Consider the following 24,652-nt stretch of genomic DNA (forward strand, 5'->3'; position numbering starts at 1 on the left):
GTTAATCAGTAAGTGCCACATCTAATGTTTTTCTTCTTGGCTTTTAGTATTTTGATTTCCTTTCCAGACAGAGCTTATACCATGGTGTTGTGGAAATCAAAGAATGTAACAGATTTTCATTTCTTTTTGACTACTTTCATTCCTTATTTGAAATATAATCATATATCTACAAAATTACTACATGAAATTTATCAAAATAACTCTTCCATGCAATGCTATACCTGACTACAACTTTAATACAACTAATAATTTAATTCTGATTTTGTATCTTCCAAGATGAAACATTTTGCTGGACTGTTCCTGACTAGCAAGGAAAAAATGTTATCAGTATCTTAGTCTATTCAGGCTGTAACAAAATACTACAGACTGGGTGGCTTATAAACAACAGAAATTTATTTCTCACAGCTTTAAACTGGAAGTCCACGATGAGTATGCCAGTATGGTTTGGGTTCTGTTGAAGGTACCTACCCCTTAAGTGTCTATTATAGCACTAACCCTAAAACTCCTAATACCATCATCATCATTAGAGGTTGGGGTTTCAACAAATGAATTTTAGGGAGGGCACAATCAGACCGTAACGACTAGCAAACACAAACTGGCAGTGTAATTGTACTTAAGGAAATTCTTTAGGTAAACTATATTTGATAGAGGAAGTATGTAGGGAAAAAGATGTTTTGAGAGGCTTTCTATCTAACATGAACTGTGTCATATACGGAACTTCTGACATTCTTGGCAAAATGTTGGGAGAATATGTAAACTCAATATACTTTTATTTACAAAAAGCTACATATTTCAACAAGTTTTGATTACCTATGAGGACAATCCCTAAATCAATTCTTCAAAGCTAGTTTCTTAGATTATAAACTAGTCCTCAGTCTCAGACACATTCCACCTAGATAAATGTTCAGGAGCTTCACAGAATAAAAACCATGAACTACATTTATGCACTCACTTCTTATTTTGAGATTTAATTATGTATGTATTCTGGCATTGGAACTGGCTCAAGATGCAACACTTATGAAATAAAATTATGGCAAAGGGAGATGAAACCATGTGGAACCTCCTTTATATTTCTTGTATTTATCATTTTGTAACTAGGTGAAAGTGTATTTTCTTTACATTAATTCTCACTGCTGAAAAATCCTCAGGAAAAGAGCTATGCTTTACAAACTACTTAATGAATCTTTTCCATTGAAGTTGTGTTAAAGTTTAACTGTAGGTAGTGTTTAACTAGCCCCACCCTTAATTTTACCTTATTGATAACTTCAAAATAAACAAAATGTCAAACAGAGGGTTATAATCTAAATTCCTAGTAAAATATACACAGAAGTTGGTACATACAATAAAATACATCAATAACACAAAGTAAGGACAAAATATACTCAACAACATATTTTATTATATTTCTCAGTGGTGGTTCCTTTCTTCCCCTTTTATGAAACTCAGCTAAGGCTTTAAGAAAGGCTTAGTTTAATAGAACTTACTATACAATTAGTTTTTCATTTATACATTGTAATTTAATTGTTCATAAAGCCCAAAAATATGGGTTACAATGCATATTACTTTTGACAATAAATGACATATGTAACACAACCTATTCTGTATAACAAAAAATACTGTACTTATTTTGCCATCAAAAGCTATCTTGAGAAATTTTCTATACACATTAAGTAAAATACTAAACTAATATGTCAATACTTCCAGTGTAAAAATAACTGGGTTACCTAGCACTAATTTTTGCAGCTACTAATCTTACAAATTGAAAATTGCTTTTCAAACCCATGTTCTAAAAACTGCATTTTGGAAATGTCTTTTTTTTTTTTATGATGGTGGCAACACATAATGATGAAAAGAATATTTCAGTTATCAAACAGTATAAAAATACATATGACTTCATAAATATGAAAACAGCCCCATTTCTTGACTTTAAGTGTAGACTTATACCTTTCTTAAATTACATCAAAAATCTTAGAAAACATTTAGTTAACTAGAATATACAGAAAGACTGTAAACAGACTAGCTGGAACAAGGCTTTATCAAAACCTATAATGATAAAGCAATTTATTCAAAACACCTATTAACCATAATAAAGCAGTCACAGTGGGAATGACTTGTTTCTATTATTTAACAGCAGATATTGGTAGTCTTTTATTCCTAAATTCCTAAGTTCAATTACATCAAAAGTTATTAAAATTTCACTTAAAGTAATTCAGTTTCATCAGTTTTTAGAGAAATATAATACTTCAAAACAATGAAAATAAATCAGTGTGTCTTAACAAACTAAATTCATAAATGAAGTTTTACTCTTCTTAACAGGTGTTGGCCAAAACTGAAATTGTAGAATAATCCTCACAAACTCTGAGTTCAATTTAGATCTGTAAGTGAAAAAAAACATGAAATCCATGGAAAAAAATAATTCTTAAAATACAAAAAAAAAAGTCTATTACATAAATAAGGACCCCTTTACACTATCTGGAAAATACTTATATTCTTCTGAATGAAAAATTCTGTATGCTATTTTTCTCAATTCCTGTCTGCTTGCCAGTCTTTATGAACTCTTTGAGAATGTTATATGTTATATAAGCTGTTAATACAGTTTAGAATCACCTTCTTTCTTTTCATGCTAGTGATTACAGATCTTGTATTTTGAAAGTAGGAACAGACATGTGGCAGTATAAATTACCTTAAAAATAGAAACTGCAGTACTAAACCAAAATCTCCTCTTCATATTCACATATATACTGTAGTTCAGCTCCTACCTAGCCTTCAATCCCACTGCAGGTTTCAAAATATTCAAATGTCCTTAGTGTACAACACAACTGTTAAGTTTTGGCACAGAAAATAATCATTTTACTGTCAAAAAAAATTAATTTAGTCATAGGAATCCTCTGGCTCAGGGTCCCCAAAGGAGGTACAAGAAGAAAATACCAGAACAATATTTTTTCCTCATCCTTTTTCATTTCCTACTTCTGGGTATGCTTTAAAATGTATGCAACATTTATAGAGTAGTACTTCATGTTTAAAAATGCATAAAAATGCATGGTAAAAAAAAAGAAATCTGGTAAAAATCTACACTAGAGGTATGTAGTCAATATTTCTTTAACTCATGGAGTAATCTAAATGATTTGAAAATATACTAAAAAATAATATGGATCTCTAAATGAATAAAAGGTCTGATGTGATAGATCAAGTATAGAAAAATGGAAATTGTCTAATTTTGGTGGTACGTAAGTGTTCACTTGACTTTAGAAACTCTCAACTTCTGTGAATGTCTGAAAATGCTCTGAATAAAGGTGTTTGTTGGTGATTAAAAGATATGGAGATCCCTGCTGTAGATTAGTGACTACCAATGTGGCATGAGCATCAACATTGCTTGTGGTGCTCAACTTTTAGACATCGTAAAGACTGGCTTTCTATTTTTGAACAACTTTGCTAATTCCACTTTGTCAGAAACAAATATGCTACATATTTTTAAATTCTAAGTATCAAATCAAACACTAACTTGTGGCTTCTGAACTACCTTTTTATTACAGAGGTATTAAAAAAAAAAAAAAAAGCCTAAACCTAATAAAATGTAGGACATACCACCATCCTAATTATTTCATATATACATTCCAAGAAAAATCAAGATGAATTTTATTTAAATACAGTTAACAGCAGAACAATGAGACACTTATTACTTTTGTTACACTTACTGCTTTATTACTAAGAAAGCAACCATTTCCCACAAAATAAACAATGATGTCTCACAAAATAATGTAATCCCAATATATAACTTGACAACAGACCTCCTGGAGTATATTGCAATTTCAATTCTTGAGCAAGCTGGTTCAAACAAGATTCTTCTTTTAACCTACTAATATTTCATTGAGGAGAAGGCACATTCTCAAAACTGCTACATTTCTTAATAGCTGTCTCTATAGACACTCTCACTTAAGCAAGTTTTCATTATGGAGTAAACCACTGTTAGAGCTAATAATATTGCTCTTTTCAGAAAGAAATGTTTCAAAGGATTGTAAGGTTTCTCAAAGCATAAAACATCTAACTAGAGGGTCTCTGAATATTAATGAATATTCAAACTCATGCAGTGGTCTTAATATACTTAAAGTGTTCAGCATTCCTAGATTAAAGAAAGCTGGGGAAAAGACCTTGTTTCTTTGTAGATAATTCATAAGCAAAACAAACAAAAAATACAAGGTTTTGTCTACTACTTACATCATCAATGTCTTCGTCATCATCTCCAATATCATCAAACTGGATTTCATCATCATCTCCAGGACCAAATGTATCTGTTTCATTGATTTTAGCTAAAGACATAATAAATATATTCATACATATATATTCAAAATATTATTAGATAAATTGACTACAAAAACAAGTCTGGTATAAAATACCTAACTATACAAAACACTCTTAGAAGTACCATTTCAATTTAACCAATGTTTCATTATAAGAAAAATGTTACTGGGGCGCCTGGGTGGCTCAGTCATTAAGCATCTGCCTTCGGCTCAGGTCATGATCCCAGGGTCCTGGGATCGAGCCCTGCATCGGGCTCCCTGCTCGGCGGGAAGCCTGCTGCTCCCTCTCCCACTCCCTCTGCTTGTGTTCCCTCTCTTGCTGTGTATCTCTCTCTCAAATAAATAAAATCTTTTTAAAAAAATGTAGTGTAAATAAAACAGGCAGGTTCTAATTATACTAACTTAGTAGCTATACATTTCCCAAGTATGCTTCAAAGAGTTTAAAAACATGCTAACACTTACCATCAGCCTACATAATGTTCTGAACAGAAGAAGAGCTAGCTTGCCAACTATTAGACTTACCAAATCAGTCAAAATGAGTTGGTCAAATCATGTTTATCCTCAACTAATAAAAGTAAAATATGAAGTACTGGTCTGACTCTCACATATTTTAACACTTCTTTAAATGTCAACAATTTCATAAGAAATTTCATGCTTATGTAAAAACCTTGTATTTTCATAATAAAACGCAATGCAGTAAGATACATGTAAAATAAAGTAGCTACCAAGTGAAAAGTATGAGCCTTAGGATATAGCACACTTCTTTGATGTTACGAAGGACTTCTGTTAATATCCTCAAGTTTACTACAATGAAAATGCAATACTTTTGCCATTAGATAGAAATGTCAATTAAAATATACACAACTCTATAGGAGACTATTATGCTAAGAGAAACTGACCATCGTTTTCTACAAAAATCAATACCAGTATCATAACTGTTTTCCTTGCTTAGCTGAAAACTAACAACTTCTTGAAAATCATTAAAAACACTGTAATAATGTATTCTTTTAACAGATACTACATAGAAGGGATTATAAGGTGTTAAACTTTCCACCAAAAGAACATTTTTTAGGAATAGAATTCTAGTTTATTATTGAAGTATTAATACCATAAGGTATCATAAAATATTAATATTCAGTAAGACAAGCATACTAAAAACTAAAAAATTTTATAAGTACATAAACAATACATAAACAAGAGTCTATCAAAATGGCTTCATCTAAACACCAACAAATAATATCGTAAGACAAGAAAATATAATAACTTTGATATTACCATGTTCTGGAAGCTCGCCATATGCCTTCAGACTTCTAGCTTCATCAGCATTGTACTTTAAAATTACATCAGCTTTGTTATCCTTAGAAATAAACAAATAACTTTCAAGCTGATAGGACAAAATAACAGTTGTCCCACAAATTACTTTTGAATTAACATATTAAGAAAAAGCTCATTTACTGTTCTGTTACAAATTCTCCTGTTTTTCTTCACCTACTCTCTACTTTCTTAAAGAAAAGAATTCTTGGGTTTAAACAATTAGAAAGTTTACATGCATGACTAAATAATGATTTAACCTAGAAAAATTACTTACACTATTCACTTTAATAAGAGAAATAAAAGAAAAAAATCAAGAAAAAAGTAAAAAAACAACAAACAGGAAAAAAAAGGTGTAATGGGATCCCTTTAAGGTTAAACACTGCAACTCAAAGCCAAAAATGGAATGATAACCCAAGAAAATTAACATACCTTTCTATATTCAGTGGTTCTTAGGACAGTTTACCTATCAGAATCACTTGCAGAGCTTTAAAAAGATACCTATGAGTCCTGTAGATTGACAGACCTGAGGTGATGTCCAAAATTCTGTATTTAAAAAGCTCTTTGATAAAAAAAAAAAAAAGTTCTTTTGGTTGTTTCTGATGCATATATCCCTGATAATTGTAGTGCGTTCTTTTAACGTTCATACTTCACCACTTTAAAGAATCTGATTCATTTAGAGTTTGAAGACTTACAATTAACCTAAAAAAGACCCTAAGAAAGGCAATTAAAATGATCACAGTGCTGCAACTGCAATGTGCTATAAACCAACACTCCACAAACTGCAAAGGGCATACAAAACACAGAAATTTTGTTAAAATTCCAATTTAGAGTCAGCAGATATGAGACTGGGCTAGTATTCTGCATTTCTAATATGCTGGCACATGGTGGTTATGTTGTTTTACTGTATGGATGACTGCAAATAGTAACATTACAAAATTATTCACAAAACATTAAGATCAGAACAGCCAGTCACCCAAGACCTTGGCTATTACTTTCTCACTAGAGTATTAATCCTTTAAGAATTCTGGTTTCATTGTCCATAAAATGTATTTTATTCTTTCACCACTTTTGAGGTTTATATGAAGTTAAAATAAGATAATGGGTATAAAAATGATTTTTTTAACAAGCGATCAGTTTTTATTAGAGAATATTTTAAAAAAAAGAAAAAGTGTATGATCACATTCAGTGTATAAAAGTTGACACAAAAAATGAATTCAGTAGGTATCAGGATACAAAATCAAAATACAAAGATCACTGTGTCTCTACAAACTAGCAATAAACTATCTGATAAAGTATACAAGAAAACAATCCCATTTACAATAGTATCAAAAACAAAATACTTAAGAATAATTTTAAAGATTTTATTTGTAAGTAATCTCAACACCCAACATAAGGCTTAAGCTCACAAGGGTGAGACCAAGAGTCACATGCTCTACTAAGCAAGCCAACCAAGTGACCCCTAAGAATACATTTAGCCAAGGGTGCAACATAGTTCAATATTTGCAAATTAATCAATATGATACACCACATTAATACAAGAAAGAATAAGAGCCATATCATCATTTCAACAGATGAAGAAAAAGCATGTGGCAAAATACAGCATCCATTCTTGATAAAAACCCTCAACAAAGTAAATTTGGAGAGAACATACCTCAACATCACAAAAGCCACCCAAGAAAGACCCACAGCCAGTATCTTTCTCAATGGGGAAAAAACTGAAAGCTTTTCCTCTATGGTGAGGAACAAGACAAGATGTCTACTCTCATCATTACTACTTAACACAGTACTGGAAGTCCTAGCCTCAGGAATCAGATAAAAAGAAATAAAAGGCATCCAAGTCAGCAAGAAAGAAGTCAAATTTTCACTATTTGCAGATGACATGGTACTCTATCTACAAAACCCAAAAGCCTCCACCAAAAACCTAGGCTAGAACTGACACACAAATTCAGTGAAGTCAGCGAATACAAAACCAATATAGAGAAGTCTGTTGCCTTTCTATACACCGATAATAATGCAGCAGAAAGAGAAATAAGGAATTGATCCCATTTACAACTGCACCAAAACTCAATATACCTAGCAATAAACCTAACCAAAGGGGTAAAAGATCTGTACTCTGAAACTATGAAACACTGATCAAAGAAAGTGACGAGGACACAAAGAAATAGAAAGACATTCCATGCTCATGGCTTGCAAGAACAAATATTGGTCAAATGTCTATCCTACCAAAAGGCATCTACACATATAATGCAATCTGTATAAAAATACCAACAGCACTTTTCACTGAGCTAGAACAAATGATTCTAAAATTTGTGTGGAACCATAAATGACTCCAAACAGCCAAAGCAACCTTGAAACAGAAGAGCAAAGCTAGAGCTGGAGGCATCACAAATAGAGCTGGGCTTCAAGCTATATTACAAAGTGGTGATCATCAAGACAGAATGGTACTAACCCAAAGACTCCACCCCAAAACTGCTAGAACTCATACAGGAATTCAGTAAAGTGGCAGGATATAAAATGAATGCACAAAAATCAGTGGCATTCCTATACACCAACAGCAAGACATAAGAATTAGAAAAATTAAGGAGTCAATCCCATTTACAATTGCACCCAAAACCATAAGATACCTAGGAATAAATCTAACCAAAGAGGCAAAGGATCTGTACTCAGAAAACTATAGAACATTCATGAAAGAAATGGGGGAAGACACAAAGAAATGGAAAAACGTTCCATGTTCATGGATTGGAAGAACAAATATTGTGAAGATGTCAATGCTACCTAGAGCAATCTACACATTCAATGCAATCCCCATCAAAATACCGCCACTTTTTTCAAAGAAACGGAACAAATAATCCTAAAATTTGTATGGAACCAGAAAAGACCCCTCATCGCCAGAGGAATGTTGAAAAAGAAAAGCAAAGCTGGCAGCATCACAATTCCGGACTTCCAGCTCTATTACAAAGCTGTCATCATCAAGACAGTATGGTACTGGCACAGAAACAGACACATAGATCAATGGAACAGAATAGAAAGCCCAGAAATGGACCCTCAACTCTATGGTCAACTAATCTTTGACAAAGCAGGAAAGAATGTCCAAGGGAAAAAAGTCTCCTCAACAAATGGTGTTGGGAAAATTGGGAGAGCCACATGCAGAAGAATGAAACTGGACAATTTCCTTACATCCCAAACAAAAATAGACTCAAGGACGCCTGGGTGGCTCAGATGATTAAGCATCTGCCTAAGACTCAGGTCATGATCCCAGAGTCCTGGGATCAAGTCCCGCATCAGGCTCCCTGCTATGCGGAGAGCCTGCTTCTCCCTCTGCCTCTGCCTGTCTTTCTCTCATGAATAAATAAATAAAACATTTAAAAAAAAAATAGACTCAAAATGGTTCAAAGACCTAAATGTGAGACAGAAGTCCATCAACATCCTAAAGGAGAACACAGGTAGCAACCTCTTCGACCTCTGCAGCAGCAACTTCTTCCTAGAAACATCGCCAAAGGCAAGGGAAGCAAGGGCAAAAATAAACTATTGGGACTTCATCAAGATAAAAAGCTTTTGCACAGCAAAGGAAACAGTCAACAAACCCAAAAGACAACTGACAGAATGGGAGAAGATATTTGCAAATGACATCTCAGATAAAGGGCTACTAACCAAAATCTAAAAAGAACTTCTTAAACTCAACACCCAAAGAACAAATGATCCAATCAAGAAATGGGCAGAAGACATGAACAGACATTTTTCCAAAGACATCCAAAAGACCAACAAACACATGAAAAGGTGCTCAACACTGCTTGGCATCAGGGAAATCCAAATCGAAACCTCAGTGAGGTATCACCTCACACCAGTCAGAATGGCTAAAAATAACACGTCAGGATATGACAGATGTTGGCGGGGATTTGGAGAAAAGGGAACCCTCCTACACTGTTGGTGGGAATGCAAGCTGGTGCAGTCACTCTGGAAAACAGTATGGAGGTTCCTCAAAAAGTTGAATATAGAGCTACCATATGATCCAGCAATTGCACTGTTGGGTATTTACCCCAAAGATACAAAAGTAGAGATCCGAAAGGGTACGTGCATCCCGATGTTTATAGCAGCAATGTCCACAATAGCCAAACTGTGGAAAGAGCCAAGATGTCCATCGACAGATGAATGGATAAAGAAGAGGTGGTATATATATACAATGGAATATTATGCAGCCATCAAAAAGAATGACATCTTGCCATTGGCAACGATGTGGATGTAACTGGAGGATATTATGCTGAGCAAAGTAAGTCAATCAGAGAAAGACATGTATCATATGACCTCACTGAAATGAGGAATTCTTAATCTCAGGAAACAAACTGAGGGTTGCTGAAGTGGTGGGGGGTGGGAGGGATGGGTGGGTAGGTGATAGACACTGGGGAGGGTATGTGCTATGGTGAGCACTGTGAAGTGTGCAAGACTGTTGAATCACAGATCTGTACCTCTGAAGCAAATAATACATTATATGTTAAAAAAAAAAAAAAAGAAGAACTAGAAGACAGCAGGAGAGGAAGAATAAGGGGGGGGATCAGAGGGGGAGACAAACCATGAGAGACTATGGACTCTGAAAGACAAACTGAGGGTTCTAGAGGGGAGGGGTGTGGGAGGTTGGGTTAGTCTGGTGATGGGTATTAAAGAGGGCACGTTCTGCATGGAGCACTGGGTGTTATATGCAAACAATGAATCATGGAACACTACATCAAAAACTAATGATGTAATGTATGGTAATTAACATAACATTAAAATAAAAAGTTCAACACTCCCCCTAAAAAAAAAAAAAAAAAAGACACTATGGTACTGGCACAAAAACAGACACATAGATCAATGAAACAGAATAGAGAGCCCAGAAATGGATCCTCAATTCTACTGTCAACTAATCTTCGACAAAGCAGGAAAGAATACCCAATGGAAAAGAACAGTCTCTTCAACAAATGGTGTTGGGAAAATTGGACAGCCACATGAAAAAGAATGAAACTGGACCACTTTCTTACAACACACAGAAAAATACATTCAAATGGATTAATAACTTAAATATGAGACCTGAAGCCATAAATATCCTAGAAAATAGCATAGGCAATAATGTCTTTGACATCAGCCACAGGAACTTCTTACTAGCTATGTCTCTTGATTCAGGGAAACAAAAAGCAAAAATAAACTACCAGGACTACATAAAAATAAAAAGCTTCTGCACAGCACAGGAAATAATCAACAAAACTAAAAGGTGACCTTGGTAATGGGAAAAAGCATCTGTAAAGGACATTTCTGATAAAGGGTTATATCCAAAATATATAAAGAATTTATAATTTAGGGGGGAAAGATGGCAGAGGAGTAGGGGACCCTATTTCAACTGGTCCCTGGAATTGAGCTGGATAACTACCAGACCACTCTGAGCACCCACGAAACCAGCCTGAGATGTAAGAAGATCTGGATCTCTACAAACAGAATATCGCAGGCGGTTGGTTTTGAGGTACGAAGCGGAGAGCCATGATTCTGCGGGCAGATATCGGAGGATACACAGCAGTGGGAGGGTGCCTGGACGTGGGGATCCTACACCGCCGGTGAGTGACAGCCTCACACGCTGAGGACGGGGCACAGACTCGCAGACCGGTAGCATCGGGAAAGGACTTTAGGGCAGCCCCTGGGGTGGAGGACCAGACCAGCGGGGTTGCGCACACGCAAACCTCAGCTGCCCAGACAGAAACCCGGAGCAATGGTCGAGTGCACGCGAACTGCAGCCTCCGAGAGGGAAACCCAGTGCGCCGTGGTCAGGCCGGTGAACTGCAACCCTCAGGGTGGAAATCTCGAGCAGCGGAGTCATGCACGTGCGCACATGCGCACACGCGAAGTGGGAGCAGCTGGCAGTTTTAGAAGCACAAAGGGCAGAGATGTGCCCAACCTGGAGGCAGGACTGGGAGCGCTGAGGAGGGGCGCACAACCCAGGAGACTGCAGTTTATAGCAGCACGGACAGAATGGGAGACAGTGTGGTCTGGAGAGCTCACTGAAGAACAGACTGAGGTCCCTCTGCTCTGAGGCAGAGGGTTGGAAACGGTCTCTGCTGCTCTGATTCACGGAAGAGACGCAGCAAGCTGCCAGGGAAAGGCACCAGAGAACTAAAGCCCCAAAGACTGATTCCCACTGAGCCCATCCCCCACCACAGGGGTGCAGGGCAACTCCGCCCAAACAGGGTTGCCTGAGTAACAGCGCAGCAGGCCCCTCCCACAGAAGACAGGCTGGGAAAACAAGAGGCCAGCAACCCTAAGGTCCCAAGAAAACAGGTGCATCTTGCTTGGGTTCTGGTCAATAATTTGGACTCTATGCATTCCCTCAAACACCCATCAACAGAATGACTAGGAGGAGGAGCCCCCAAAACAGAAAAGACTCAGAGAGTATGACTTATGCTGCAGATTTACAAGTGGATGCAGATATAACCAAGATGTCAGAGATGGAATTCAGGCTACCAATTGCGAAGACAATGGCTAGAATGGAGAAATCAATTAATGGCAACATAGAGTCTCTAAGCGCAGAAATGAAAGCTGAATTGGCAGAACTTAAAAACGCTGTCAATGAGACCCAATCCAATCTAGATAATCTAACACCTAGGGTAACTGAGACAGAAGAGAGAATAAGCGATCTGCAAGACAGTATAATAGATAAAAAGGGAAAAGAGGAGGCCAGGGAAAAACAACTCAGGATCCATGAAAATAGAATCAGAGAAATAAGTGACACCATGAGGCATTTCAATGTCAGAATAATTGGAATCCTGGAGGGAGTGGAGAGACAGAGAGGACTTGAAGATGTATTTGAGCAAATCGTAGGTGAGAACTTCCCTAATCTGGGGAAGGAAACAAACATTCGAGTCCTAGAGGCAGAGAGGACCCCTCCTAAGATCAAGAAAACAGGCCAATACCCCGGCATGTAATAGTAAAACTTACGAATCTTAGAACCAAGGAAACCATCTTAAGGGCATTAGGGGGAAGAGATTCCTTACTTACAGAGGGAGGAACATCAGAATAACGTCAGACCTATCCACAGAGACCTGGCAAGCCAGAAAAGCCTGGCAAGACATATTCAGGGTACTAAATGAGAAGAACATGCAGCCAAGAATACTTTATGCGGCAAGGGTTTCATTTACAATGGATGAGGAGATGCAGAGCTTCCACGACTTGAAGAAACTGAAAGAATATGTGACCACTAAGCCAGCCCTGAAGAAATATTAAGGGGGGGGGGAGTTCTATAAAAGGAGAAAGACCCCAAGAGTGATCTACAACAGAAATTTACAGGCACAATCTATAAAAACATCTTCACAGGTAACATGATGACAATTAATTCATATCTTTCAATAATCACTCTCAACGTGAATGGCCTAAACGCGCCCATAAAACGGCACAGGGTTGGAGATTGGATAAAACAGACAGGACCCATCCATATGCTGTCTACAAGAGACTCATTCTGAACCTAAAGATACATCCACACTGAAAGTGAAGGGATGGAGATCCATCTTCCATGCCAGGGGACCTCAAAAGATACCTGGGGTAGCAATTCTTATATCAGACAAATTAGATTTTAAACTAAAGTCTGTAATAAGAGACACAGAAGGACACTATATCATTCTTAAAGAGTCTATCCAACAAGAAGATCTAACAATCGTAACTATCTATGCCCCCAACATGGGAGCAGCCATCTACATAAGCCAACTGTTAACCAAAATAAAGAGTCATATTGATAACAATACGTTAATTGTAGGAGACCTCAATACTCCACTCTCAGCAATGGACAGATCATCTAAGGAGAAAATCAACAAGGAAACAAGAGCTTTGAATGATACATTGGACCAGATGGCCCTCATAGATATTTACAGACATTCCATCCTAAAACAACAGAATACTCATTCTTCTTGAGTGCACATGGAACTTTCTCCAGAATATACCATATACTGGGTCACACATCTGGTCTCAAACGATACCAAAAGATTGAGATTATTCTCTGCATATCCTCAGACCACAATGCTCTAAAACTGGAACTCAATCACAAGAAAGAATTTGGCAGAAATTCAAACACTTGGAAGCTAAAGACCACTCTGCTCAAGAATGTTTGGGTCAACCAAGAAATCAAAGAAGAACTGAAACAATTCATGGAAATCAATGAGAACAAAAACACATTGGTCCAAAACCTATGGGATACTGCAAAGGCGTTCCTAAGGGGTAATACATAGCCATCCAAGCCTCACTCAAAAAAATAGAAAAATCCGAATTCACCAACTCTACACCTTAAAGAACTAGAGAAAAAGCAACAAACGACGCCTAAGCCATGCATTAGAAGAAAAATAATTAAAATTAGAGCAGAGATCAATGAATTAGAAACCAGAAACACAGTAGATCAGATCAACGAAACTAGAAGTTGGTCCTTTGAAAGAATTAGTAAGATTGATAAACCACTGGCCAGACTTATCCAAAAGGAGAAAGGACCCCAATTAATAAAATTATGAATGAAAAGGGAGAGATCACGACGAACACCAAGGAAATAGAAACAATTATTAGAATTTATTATCAACAACAAAATGCCAATGAACTGAGCAATCTGGATGAAATGGAGGCCTTCCTGGAAACCTGTAAGCTGCCAAGACTGAAACAGGAAGAAACTGACAACCTGAATAGGCCAATAACCAGTAACGAGGTTGAAGCAGAGATCAAAAACCTCCCAAAAAACAAGAGTCCAGGGCCTGATGGATTCCCAGAGGAATTCTACCAAACATTCAAAGAAGAAATAATACCTATTCTACTGAAGGTGTTTCAAAAAATAAAAACAGAAGGAAAACTTCCAAACTCATTCTATGAGGCCAGCATTACCTTAATCCCCCAACCAGGCAAAGACCCCATCATAAAGGAGAATTTCAGATGGATATCCCTGATGAATATGGATTCCAAAATCCTCAACAAAATCCTAGCTAATAGGATCCAACAATACATTAAAAGGATCATCCACCACGACCAAGTGGGATTTATCCCCAGGATGCAAGGGTGGTTCAACATTCACAAATCAATCAGTGTGATAGAACGCATTAATAAGAGGAGGGAGAAGAACCATATAGTCCTCTCAATTGATGCAGAAAAGCATTTGACAAAATACAACATTCTTTCCTGATTAAAACTCTTCAGAGTACAGGGATAGAGGGAACACTCCTCAAGCTCATAAAATCCATCTATGAAAAACCCACAGCGAATATCATCCTCAATGGGGAAAAGCTGAGAGCCTTTCCCTTAAGATCAGGAACACGTCAATGATGCCCACTCTCGCCACTGTTGTTCAACATAGTACTAGAAGTCCTAGCAACAGCAATCAGACAACAAAAAGAAATAAAAGGTATTCAAATTGGCAAAGAAGAAGTCAACTCTCTCTTTTTGCAGATGACATGATACTTTATGTGGAAAACCCAAAAGACTCCACCCCCAAATTACTAGAACTCATCCAGCAATTCAGTCATGTGGCAGGATACAAAATCAATGCACAGAAATCAGTTGCTTTCTTACACACTAACAATGCAACTGCAGAAAGAGAAATTAAAGAAATGATTCCATTTACAATAGCACCAAAAACCATAAGATACCTCGGAATGAACCTAACCAAAGAGTTAAAGATCTATCGTCTAGGAACTACAAAACAGTCATGAAAGAAATTGAAGAAAACACAAAAAGATGGAAAAATATTCCATGTTCATGGATCAGAAGAATAAACATTGTTAAAATGTCTATGCTACCCACAGCAATCTATACCTTCAATGCCATCCCGATCAAAATTCCCATGACATTTTTCAAAGTGCCGGAAGAAACGATCCTAAAATTTGTATGGAATCAGAAAAGACCCCAATCGCCAAGGAGATGTTGAAAAAAAGAAACAAAGCTGGGGGCATCACGTTGCCCGATTTCAAGCTATATTACAAAGCTATGATCACCAAGACAGCATGGTACTGGCACAAAAACAGACATATAGACCAATGGAACAGAATAGAGAGCCCAGATATGGGCCCTCAACTCTATGGTCAAATAATCTTTGACAAAGCAGGAAAAAACATGCAATGGAAAAAAGACAGTCTCTTCAATAAATGGTGTTGGGAAAATTGGACAGCCACATGCAGAAGAATGAAACTCGACCATTCTCTAACACCATTCACAAAGATAAACTCAAAGTGAATGAAAGACCTCAATGTGAGACAGGAATGCATCAAAATCCTAGAGGAGAACATAGACAGTAACCTCTTTGACATAGCCCACAACAACTTCTTTCAAGATTCATCTCCAAAAGCTAGTGAAACAAAAGGAAAAATGAACTTTTCAGACTTCATCAAGATAAAAAGCTTCTGCACAGCATAGGGAACAGTCAACAAAATAAAGAGGCAACCTACAGAATGGGAGAAGATATTTGCAGATGACACTACAGATAAAGGGCTGGTATCCAAAATCTATAAAGAAGTTCTCAAACTCAACACCCAAAAAACAAATAATCAAGTCAAAAAGTGGGCAGAAGAGATGAACAGACACTTCTCTGAAAAAGACATACAAATGGCTAACAGACATATGAAAAATGTTCATCATTAGCCATCAGGGAAATCCAAATCAAAACCACACTGAGATACCACCTTAGACCAGTTAGAATGGCAAAAATGGACAGGGAAAGAAACAACAAATGCTGGAGAGGTTGTGGAGAAAGGGGAACCCTCTTACACTGTTGGTGGGAATGCAAGTTGGTACAGCCACTTTGGAAAAGTGTGGAGGTTCCTCAAAAATTTAAAAATAGAGCTACCCTATGACCTAGCAATTGCACTCCTGGGTATTTACCCCAACACACAGATATAGTGAAAAGAAGGGCCATATGCACCCCAATGTTCATAGCAGCAATGGCCGCAATAGCCAAACTGTGGAAAGAGCTGAGATGCCCTTCAACGGATGAATGGATAAAGAAAATGTGGTCCATATATACAATGGAATATTACTCAGGCATCAGAAAAGATGGAATACCCAACTTTTACATCAACGTGGACGGGACTGGAGGAGATTATGCTAAGTGAAAGAAGTTAAGCAGAGAAAGTCAATTATCATCTGGTTTCACTTATTTGTGGAACATAAGGAATAGCATGGAGGACATTAGGAGAAGGATGGGAAAAATGGGTGGGGGGAACTGGAGGGGAGATGAACCATGAGAGACTATGGACCTGAGAAACAAACAGGGTTTTAGAAGGAGGGGGGAAGGGGGATTGGTTAGACCGGTGATGGGTATTAAGGAGGGCACGTACTGCATGGAGCTTGGGTTTTATACGAAAACAATGGATTGTGGATTACCACATCAAAAACTAATGATGTACTATTGGTGACTAACATAACAATTTACAAAAAATAAAATAACAGCAAAAAACAGCAATACTTTTGCTCACAATTTGGTTAAATATATAGTTACAACTTCCAATAGGTAGAAAGCTCATGGATTACAGAGTTAGTGTATAATCTGAAGGATGACATTATAGAGAGTAAATACTATTTTCTTTTATAAGTGCTTATATCAAATTTATACCACATATATAGAAGTTTGCACTGTAACTACTGAGTTCATGTCTTATCGCTGCACCATGTTACTGTAAACCTTTTGGAGAATGAAGGTTTAACTTATTCAGCTGCTTCCCCCAAAATAGGGTTTCTTAGACATGGATTTCAAAACCTTAAGCTTAAAAATAAAAAACAGTAATTGATGATGAGACCCCAATGTAACATTATTAAATTTTTTGTTTTGATAAGAACCCTAATAAAAATCACCATCTTACAGACTACCACTCTCATTTCAGAAAAAGTAATTTAAAAAATATTTTTAAAAAAGAAAATTAAAAAACTTACAATTGGCTTCATAAGAAAAACCATTCAACACCTGCATATTGTCTCATTTCACCACAGAAGAGTGAAGATGTCAGTCCACATCAATATTTCACAGACTGAGGGGGCACCTGGACATCTCAGTTGGTTAAGTGTCTGCCTTTGGCTCAGATCATGATCCCAGGGTCCTGGGACTGAACCCTGAGTTGGCCTCCCTGCTCAGTGGGGAGGCTGCTTCTCCTCTCCCTGCTTCATGCTCTCTCTTGCTCTCTCTCTCTCAAATAAATAAACAAAATCTTTAAGAAAAATGTATTTCACAGACTGGCATTTGGGAACCATAATCCTTGGAATAATGCCCAGAATATAACTGGTCGTAAACGAATGAAAACACACTAAACCTTCGTATTTTTCCAACCTTATAAGAGTATATACTGCATATTATATTTAAAAGAAAAATTATACATAAAGAACAATACTGAATCAGCCAGTCTTCTCATAACATACATGTATCATTAACCTCTGTGGAAATGATTCTGAATTATGAAAATACTATATTCTTGAACAAAACTGGGCCTTAATATATTTTGAAAATAGAATGGTGAAAATAAATGCCTCGAACCTATCAAACATGTCTATATTGTATCTTCTAAGCATTAATGACTTATTAAATACAAGGACACAATGTAATTTTAAGTATATTTATTACCTGGTAGTCTCGAAGACCAACCAATATAATGTCGGAGGTATTTATCCAAACCTATAAAAGAAAATTTACTGCATACTATATTTAATCAAAAAACAAGTAAAAAAAAAAATAATGTTAAACCATTCTTCCCACAAAAAAATTCACCCAGTGTGGAAAAAAGTTTCTATGAATTAGGGAAAAGTAACGACATACATATACTAACTTCATGCATGTATGTATACATAAACATATATAATAGAAGCAAAATTAGTCCAGTTATATGTAGTTCTAGCATACTAGGAAAAAAACTATACTACATAGTTGAGTTAGTTTCAAATTTTCTAATTTAGGATGTTAAAATAGTAATAATTTTAAGTAGTCAGTTTAAAAATCACAAAAGAAGGATCATTTGTGTCATGGACATTAGAGGTTTTTAATTACAATCCACTCAAATGATATTCAATTATTCAAAATATATGAAAATCAGCCACCTACATTAACAGCCACTCTGTTACCAGTCTACAAAAATATAGGCTCTAAACCCACCATTTATTTGGAAAACATACTAACAGAAGAAAAAATTTTTTTAAGATGAACCATGAGAGACGATGGACTCTGAGAAACAAACTGAGGGTTCTAGAGGGGAAGGGCGTGGAGGGATGGGTTAGCCCGGTGATGGGTATTAAGGAGGGCAGGTACTGCATGGAGCATGGGTGTTATATGCAAACAATGAATCATGGAACACTACATCAAAAACTAATTATGTATGGTGATTAACATAACATAATAATAATTAAAAAAAAGAAGAAAAAAATTTTTTAATTATAAAATCAGAGATGAAGGAACTTTTAACCAACATGAGTAATAAATCTGTCTGAACTAGTCTAATGAGGAATTAAATATTACTTAACATAATCCAATTTCAAATTTCCCTAACACACTTTTCACAAACCAAAATCTTGTCAAGGAACATGCACTATAATTAGCAGTCTCTTTAGTCTTATTTAATGTTAATTCTCTAGCTTTTTTCTTTCTTTCCTGACATTAACACATTTTTAAAAGTACAGGCCATTTGTTTTGTAGACTGGATTTGTCTATTTCCTCAATATTATAAACAGAGTAAACATTTGTGGCAGAAATATAATATTGATGAAACAGGTAATTCTTTGTAAATATAACATTCTATTATATAAATTATCAAAGATTTTCTTAATTACAATATCATCTAAAAAACTATTCTTTGAAATCTTGGGGAACTTACAAAAATAAGTTCTTTGGCCCTTATGTACCTGAAGTAGAGCGATTTTTTTAAAAAAGCAAATTTTGTATGAAAGTGAGACAAATCTCGACACCTACCTTTTTTCTCAATTTTCCTCTGATATGACATAATCTCTTTACACCATCAAAACACATAGCTTCTAATCGTCCATTTCCCAACATTTTAATTACCTGAGCATACTCTGAGGGGTTGAGGGGGAAGAATATGAAATACTGTTCAATATTTGTTAAAAGGTAACAACGAAATTAGCCTACAATTAATAGCCTCATTCTTACTGCCAAATTTAGATCAAACCATAATTTTTTAAAAAAGGGATAAGGCTTCATTAACAAAAAAGCTTAAATATTCTACCGAGAAAGCGTTTTCAAGGTGATATCCTAATATATTGAAAATATATTACTCTAAAATATCTGATATATTCTCATTATACTCAAACAAACTAGAGCACTCATTTGTCAAACAATTTCTATAGACTCTTCCAGCTATACTTATTTACTTTACCACCTATTTTTAGAGTAAGTAAAAGCCTACAGAAGAATTTGTCTAAGGTCACAAATGCCATTTCCATGACATGCTATCTCTGTTAATTCAAACATTTTAATTATCTACCCATTTTGAGTAAATCAGTTTACTTTTATCTTCATGACTGATGCTCTACCTTTAGATACCAAATTTGCTCACTCTAAAATGTAAACTGTAATCTTGGCTTATCAATTTCTCACATTTGGCTAGAAGCCCAATCTTGGCTCTTCTTTCCTTCAGAAACTTTAATAGTAAAAAAGAGTAATTATTAATAAACTTTTATTTACTTTAGAATAACTTGGTGATTATTCTAAAGTTCTTTAACAAGAATAATGTTCCAAGACAAAATGCCAAATGTTTAAAATATTTCCAAAAGCAAGCTTCTTCAGGAAGCCACCTTATTCTACTGCCACTAGAAAATATTGGTAAGATACGAGCATTAGTCACATGGAGCAGTCTCTTCTAGACTTACACAACAGAAGCAGAAGTGACAGTGAGGAGAAAGAAACATAATTACTACAAAATCTTCACATTACTAAAGTTTATACTAAGAACTAACCCCAAGGAGATCCTGCACTAATTTATAATTATACAGAAAGATAAACTGGAATACACTGTTGGGGTTTACCCAATGAGCTTCCACTTCTTCAACATGGGAAAAATAAGATAGCAAAGAAGAAAACATGAAAAAAAATTATAAAACTGGCTTGAAAATAAACTTCTAATGGAAGTGAGAAAGACAAAGGTTAAGTAACTGTCTTTACACAGAAAACATGTTTTATATATACAATAAAAATGCTGACTTTCTAGTGGCTTGCATGTATACCATGACTACAAGGTTTCATTATAAGGTGCTGGAAATTACTGACAACTGAAGAAAGGTGAATATATATTATAACAGTAAATCAGAACCATCCAACAGAACTTTTCTCTGTTGATGGTAACATATATATAAAGTGCATAATATGGTAATTCAAAATTTGAATTTCACTTCATTTAAATAGCCACATATAGTCAGTGGCTAATATAGTGGACAGCACTACATAGTACTAGGTAACACATAATTTTTTTTGTTTTGTTTCTATTGATTATAACCCCGTGGTACTTTTCCTTTTAATGACTTATTTTATAAGTGGAAGTTTGTTTTATAATGGCATGTTAAATTTCTTGTAATAATTCTGTAATTATGAAAGAAAAAGCCCTTGTTCTTAGGAGATAATGTTGAGGTATTATCTCAAACTGAAGTCTCTAAATATGGAATCAGATGTCTGTAAAAAAGTTTAAAACTTTAGGAAAAAGATGTAAACACATACGGAAATTATAAAAAGAAAATGTTAAAAACTAGAGAATGTAGGTAAAGAATAGATGGGAGTCTTTATACCCATATCCAATTTTTCTGAAGAGTTTAAATTTTTTTTTTAATGGGGAAAATAACTTCCAGTCTTTTTTTTAAACTCATTTTCTGTATATTTGGCCCTCCTTAATCCAATAGGGTTAATCAATAATTCATTTTTATTACATTTTATGATTATGTGTTAGCATCACTGGAGAACGGAGGGCCCAAAACTTAAGATATATTCCTCAAAAATATCCATGATTTACTGAATAAAGTATGTATTTTTAATGATGCTATTCTGGGCTCAGTTTGCTCTAACCCATAGAATTCTCTCAGTTGTAACTTGCTCTTCTTCACAAAACAATTAAAACTATACTTACAAAAATGCCAGCAATTAATCCTCTTTCCAGAGCTAGTATAGAATTGGTTATTTAATAGATAAATTCTGGAAAAGTGGGGTAAGGGATTATAAATGAGGAATGGCAAAATGCTCAGGATTATGACTAAGATCCTTTTTCAGGTTAAACAATGAAATTCACATTAGTTAAAAAAAGATGTTAGTAAGTTAAAAAATTTTACCTTGTCCATCCTCTTTAAACACCAATTCTCTTTTTTCAGATTCATTTTCATTCTTACCCCTACGCCTGTTTTTACCTCCTTTACCTAGGTAATTTAAGAAGTAAATAAAAAATTAAGTGTAATGGTCTATATTTTATACAGTAAATTATGAAACAAGATAAAATAAGGCTTATAAATTTTATAAAATCACTTAGAGAAAAATATTATCATTTAAAGAGCACCACAACACTAACAGAATTCTAAGATTTTTAAAAATTTATATAATTTGGTTATCTACTTGGTTACACTTACAATTTTTCAATGGTTCACTTCTAGTCATTTACTAGGTTAGCAAATTATAAACCTGCACCCTTCTTTGACATTTGTTTTTGATTTTTCCTGACATAAAAGTACATAAAACAAAAATTTCATTACTAGAGATGACTATTAGTATTTTATTGTCTTTGCTTTCCAAATAAAAATAGCATTGCAAACATTCTCTTCTATAATCTATTTTAATCACAGTTCAATAAATTATCCCTTTCATATCAATAATCACAAACTTAGAGAACATTTTAATGTATGGTTAATTCCTTATTTTGATAATTTCTGTATCAATTATTAAATTATGTTAAATTGAAGATTATCCTACTAATTCCACAGGATAAATGTATGCATTTCCTTAGTCTGCTTATGAACTGCACTAATCTATATTTGCATTAGCAAACAGGAGTATTATGTAGTTCCTTTCCACAACCATACCATGTTAAAAATTTCAAACCACAGTTAACTTAAATTTTTCAATTTTTGCTTTTAAGTGGAATGTATTTGAACACAGTATTAACTTTCTTTCTTTCAGGCTTCCTATTAAGTAATGAAGGTGTACATCATAGCGTTTTATTCCCTTTCCATTACCTAAACAGCAAGAGCAGTCATTTCCAATAGTATGGAGAAAGGCTGTAAGTAGTAGTAATAAAGGACCCATGGGAATAGTGTGAAACAAAAATTCACTTTCCAAATTTAAAAATGTCTACTTAACCACTGTGCAAATATGAATCTTTTTCAACGCACCCCTGCCGTCTTAGGGCAATCTGTCATTGTTCTGTTATAGTAAAAGGTAGGTGGTCCTGAACAATTTCTTAATTCATGTGGCTTTACTATGTTACGGATTCTTTACGGCATCAACAGCAATTTCCTAGAAAAGGAAAGTTGTTGTATGCCTCAAATGTTGTGGTTAGTACTCCCACTTGGCAGTTCAAGGTATACTTATTAAATCTGATAATTTGTGAACTGTTTGTCTCAGAATAGGGGAGATAGAAACCTTTACTTCCAGTATATGTTATAGGAAACGAAGCCTGAAAACTTTGGTAAATATGTAAAACGTCTTCCGGAAAAGAATGTTAAACTGTGAAGGGCTGGATAAAGTCAACCAACAACACACGAAGCCATATCGGTATCAAGGTTTCATCTACTGTTTACAAGGAAGAGATTATCTTCAATAATAATGAACTGCCGGGCACCTGGGTGGCTCAGTCCTTAAGCGTCTGCCTTCGGCTCAGGTCATGATCTCAGGGTCCTGGGATGGAGCCCGTGTTGGGACTCCCTGCTCTGCGGGAAGCCTGCTTCTCCCTCTACCATTGCCCTTGCTTGTGTTCCCTCTCTGTCAAATAAATAAAATCTTTAAAAACAAAACAAAACAAAACAAAGGGCGCCTGGGTGGTTCAGTCCTAAAGCGTCCGCCTTCAGCTCAGGTCATGATACCACGGTCCTGGGATCGAGCCCCGCACGGGGCTACCTGCTCCGCGGGAGGCCTGCTTCTCCCTCTCCCACTCCCCTAGCTTGTGTCCCTCTCTCACTGTGTCTCTCTCTGTCAAATATATAAATCTTAAAAAACAAAAACAATAATGAACTGTCCTTAGAGAAAGATTACATCTGGTTGTCCTAAAAGCAGGAAACACCCTTTAAAGTTAAGAACCGCTCAAGAACAGTGCGAGGATATACAGAAGTGCCACACTTAGGAAACTCTGACCGCCTCAAGATCTCCCCTACAGTTCCATAAAGCGCCCCGGTCAGTCTGGCGCGAATCCGGAGCAAAAGCCCACATTCTCCTGTAGGAGACCCTACAAAAATGGCGTCGGCTCCACAATGTGACCAAACTGGAAGACGGGAGTAACGTCCCAGCTCTTCTCCCGAGCGCGGCCTCGTGGGAAGAAAGAATAGTCACTGGGGCCTGGTCTCAGGTCTGAGCCGAAGGTTGGGCGGGGGAGAACCATGGGTTGGCTAGCCGCTCATTACCTTTATTCTTAGGCATGGTGATGACTGCTACCTCCCGGCGCTTTCGACTTCTTTCCCGTGGAGGCGGCGCAATTGCAGCTTGAGTATGACTGACGGTTAATTTGAACCAACCTCCACAAAGTCGCTCAGGAAGTGCGGCTGCGCAGAAAGGAAACGGCGTTCGGCCGCTGACGTCACTTTTCCGTGCCAGACGGATCTACGCACCCGCCGTACTGTTTCTACTGCGCATGTGCAGTCTACTAACGGATGGTTCTTGGAACGAGGGAGAAGCGCTCTGACAGTTCAAAACAAAGGGTAAAAATCCTGCGAAGGCAGGAACAGTGAGCTGAAAAGAAGCGGAATCAAGTGCTAGTTAAAGATGCTTTAAAGGAAGCCCCCCCACTGATAGCTGAATCCAGAAGTCTGCTGCCTTGTCGTGTTTCCCAGTTTCACAAGTTATTGACACATTAACTTTTTTAAAAAGGTTTTATTTATTTGACACAGAAAGA

At 36.1% G+C, this 24,652-nt stretch overlaps 1 protein-coding gene across 1 annotated transcript; it reads right to left on the reverse strand.

Moving 5' to 3' along the window:
• Nucleotides 1–1,377: 1,377 nt before the first annotated feature.
• LOC118023935 (eukaryotic translation initiation factor 1A, X-chromosomal) lies at nt 1,378–24,259 on the reverse strand. The gene is made up of 7 exons (XM_035025350.1): nt 24,165–24,259; nt 21,891–21,974; nt 19,531–19,634; nt 18,196–18,246; nt 5,574–5,655; nt 4,216–4,307; nt 1,378–2,375 (listed from the first exon to the last, which is right to left on the reverse strand). Exons 1-7 carry the CDS (start codon nt 24,178–24,180, stop codon nt 2,370–2,372), a joined length of 435 nt encoding a protein of 144 aa, XP_034881241.1. The 5' UTR covers nt 24,181–24,259; the 3' UTR covers nt 1,378–2,369.
• Nucleotides 24,260–24,652: the final 393 nt, after the last annotated feature.

This window comes from Mirounga leonina, unplaced genomic scaffold (assembly GCF_011800145.1).
Source record: "Mirounga leonina isolate KUSES-001 unplaced genomic scaffold, KU_Mleo_1.0 Mir_191, whole genome shotgun sequence".
Taxonomy (NCBI): Eukaryota; Metazoa; Chordata; class Mammalia; order Carnivora; family Phocidae; genus Mirounga; species Mirounga leonina.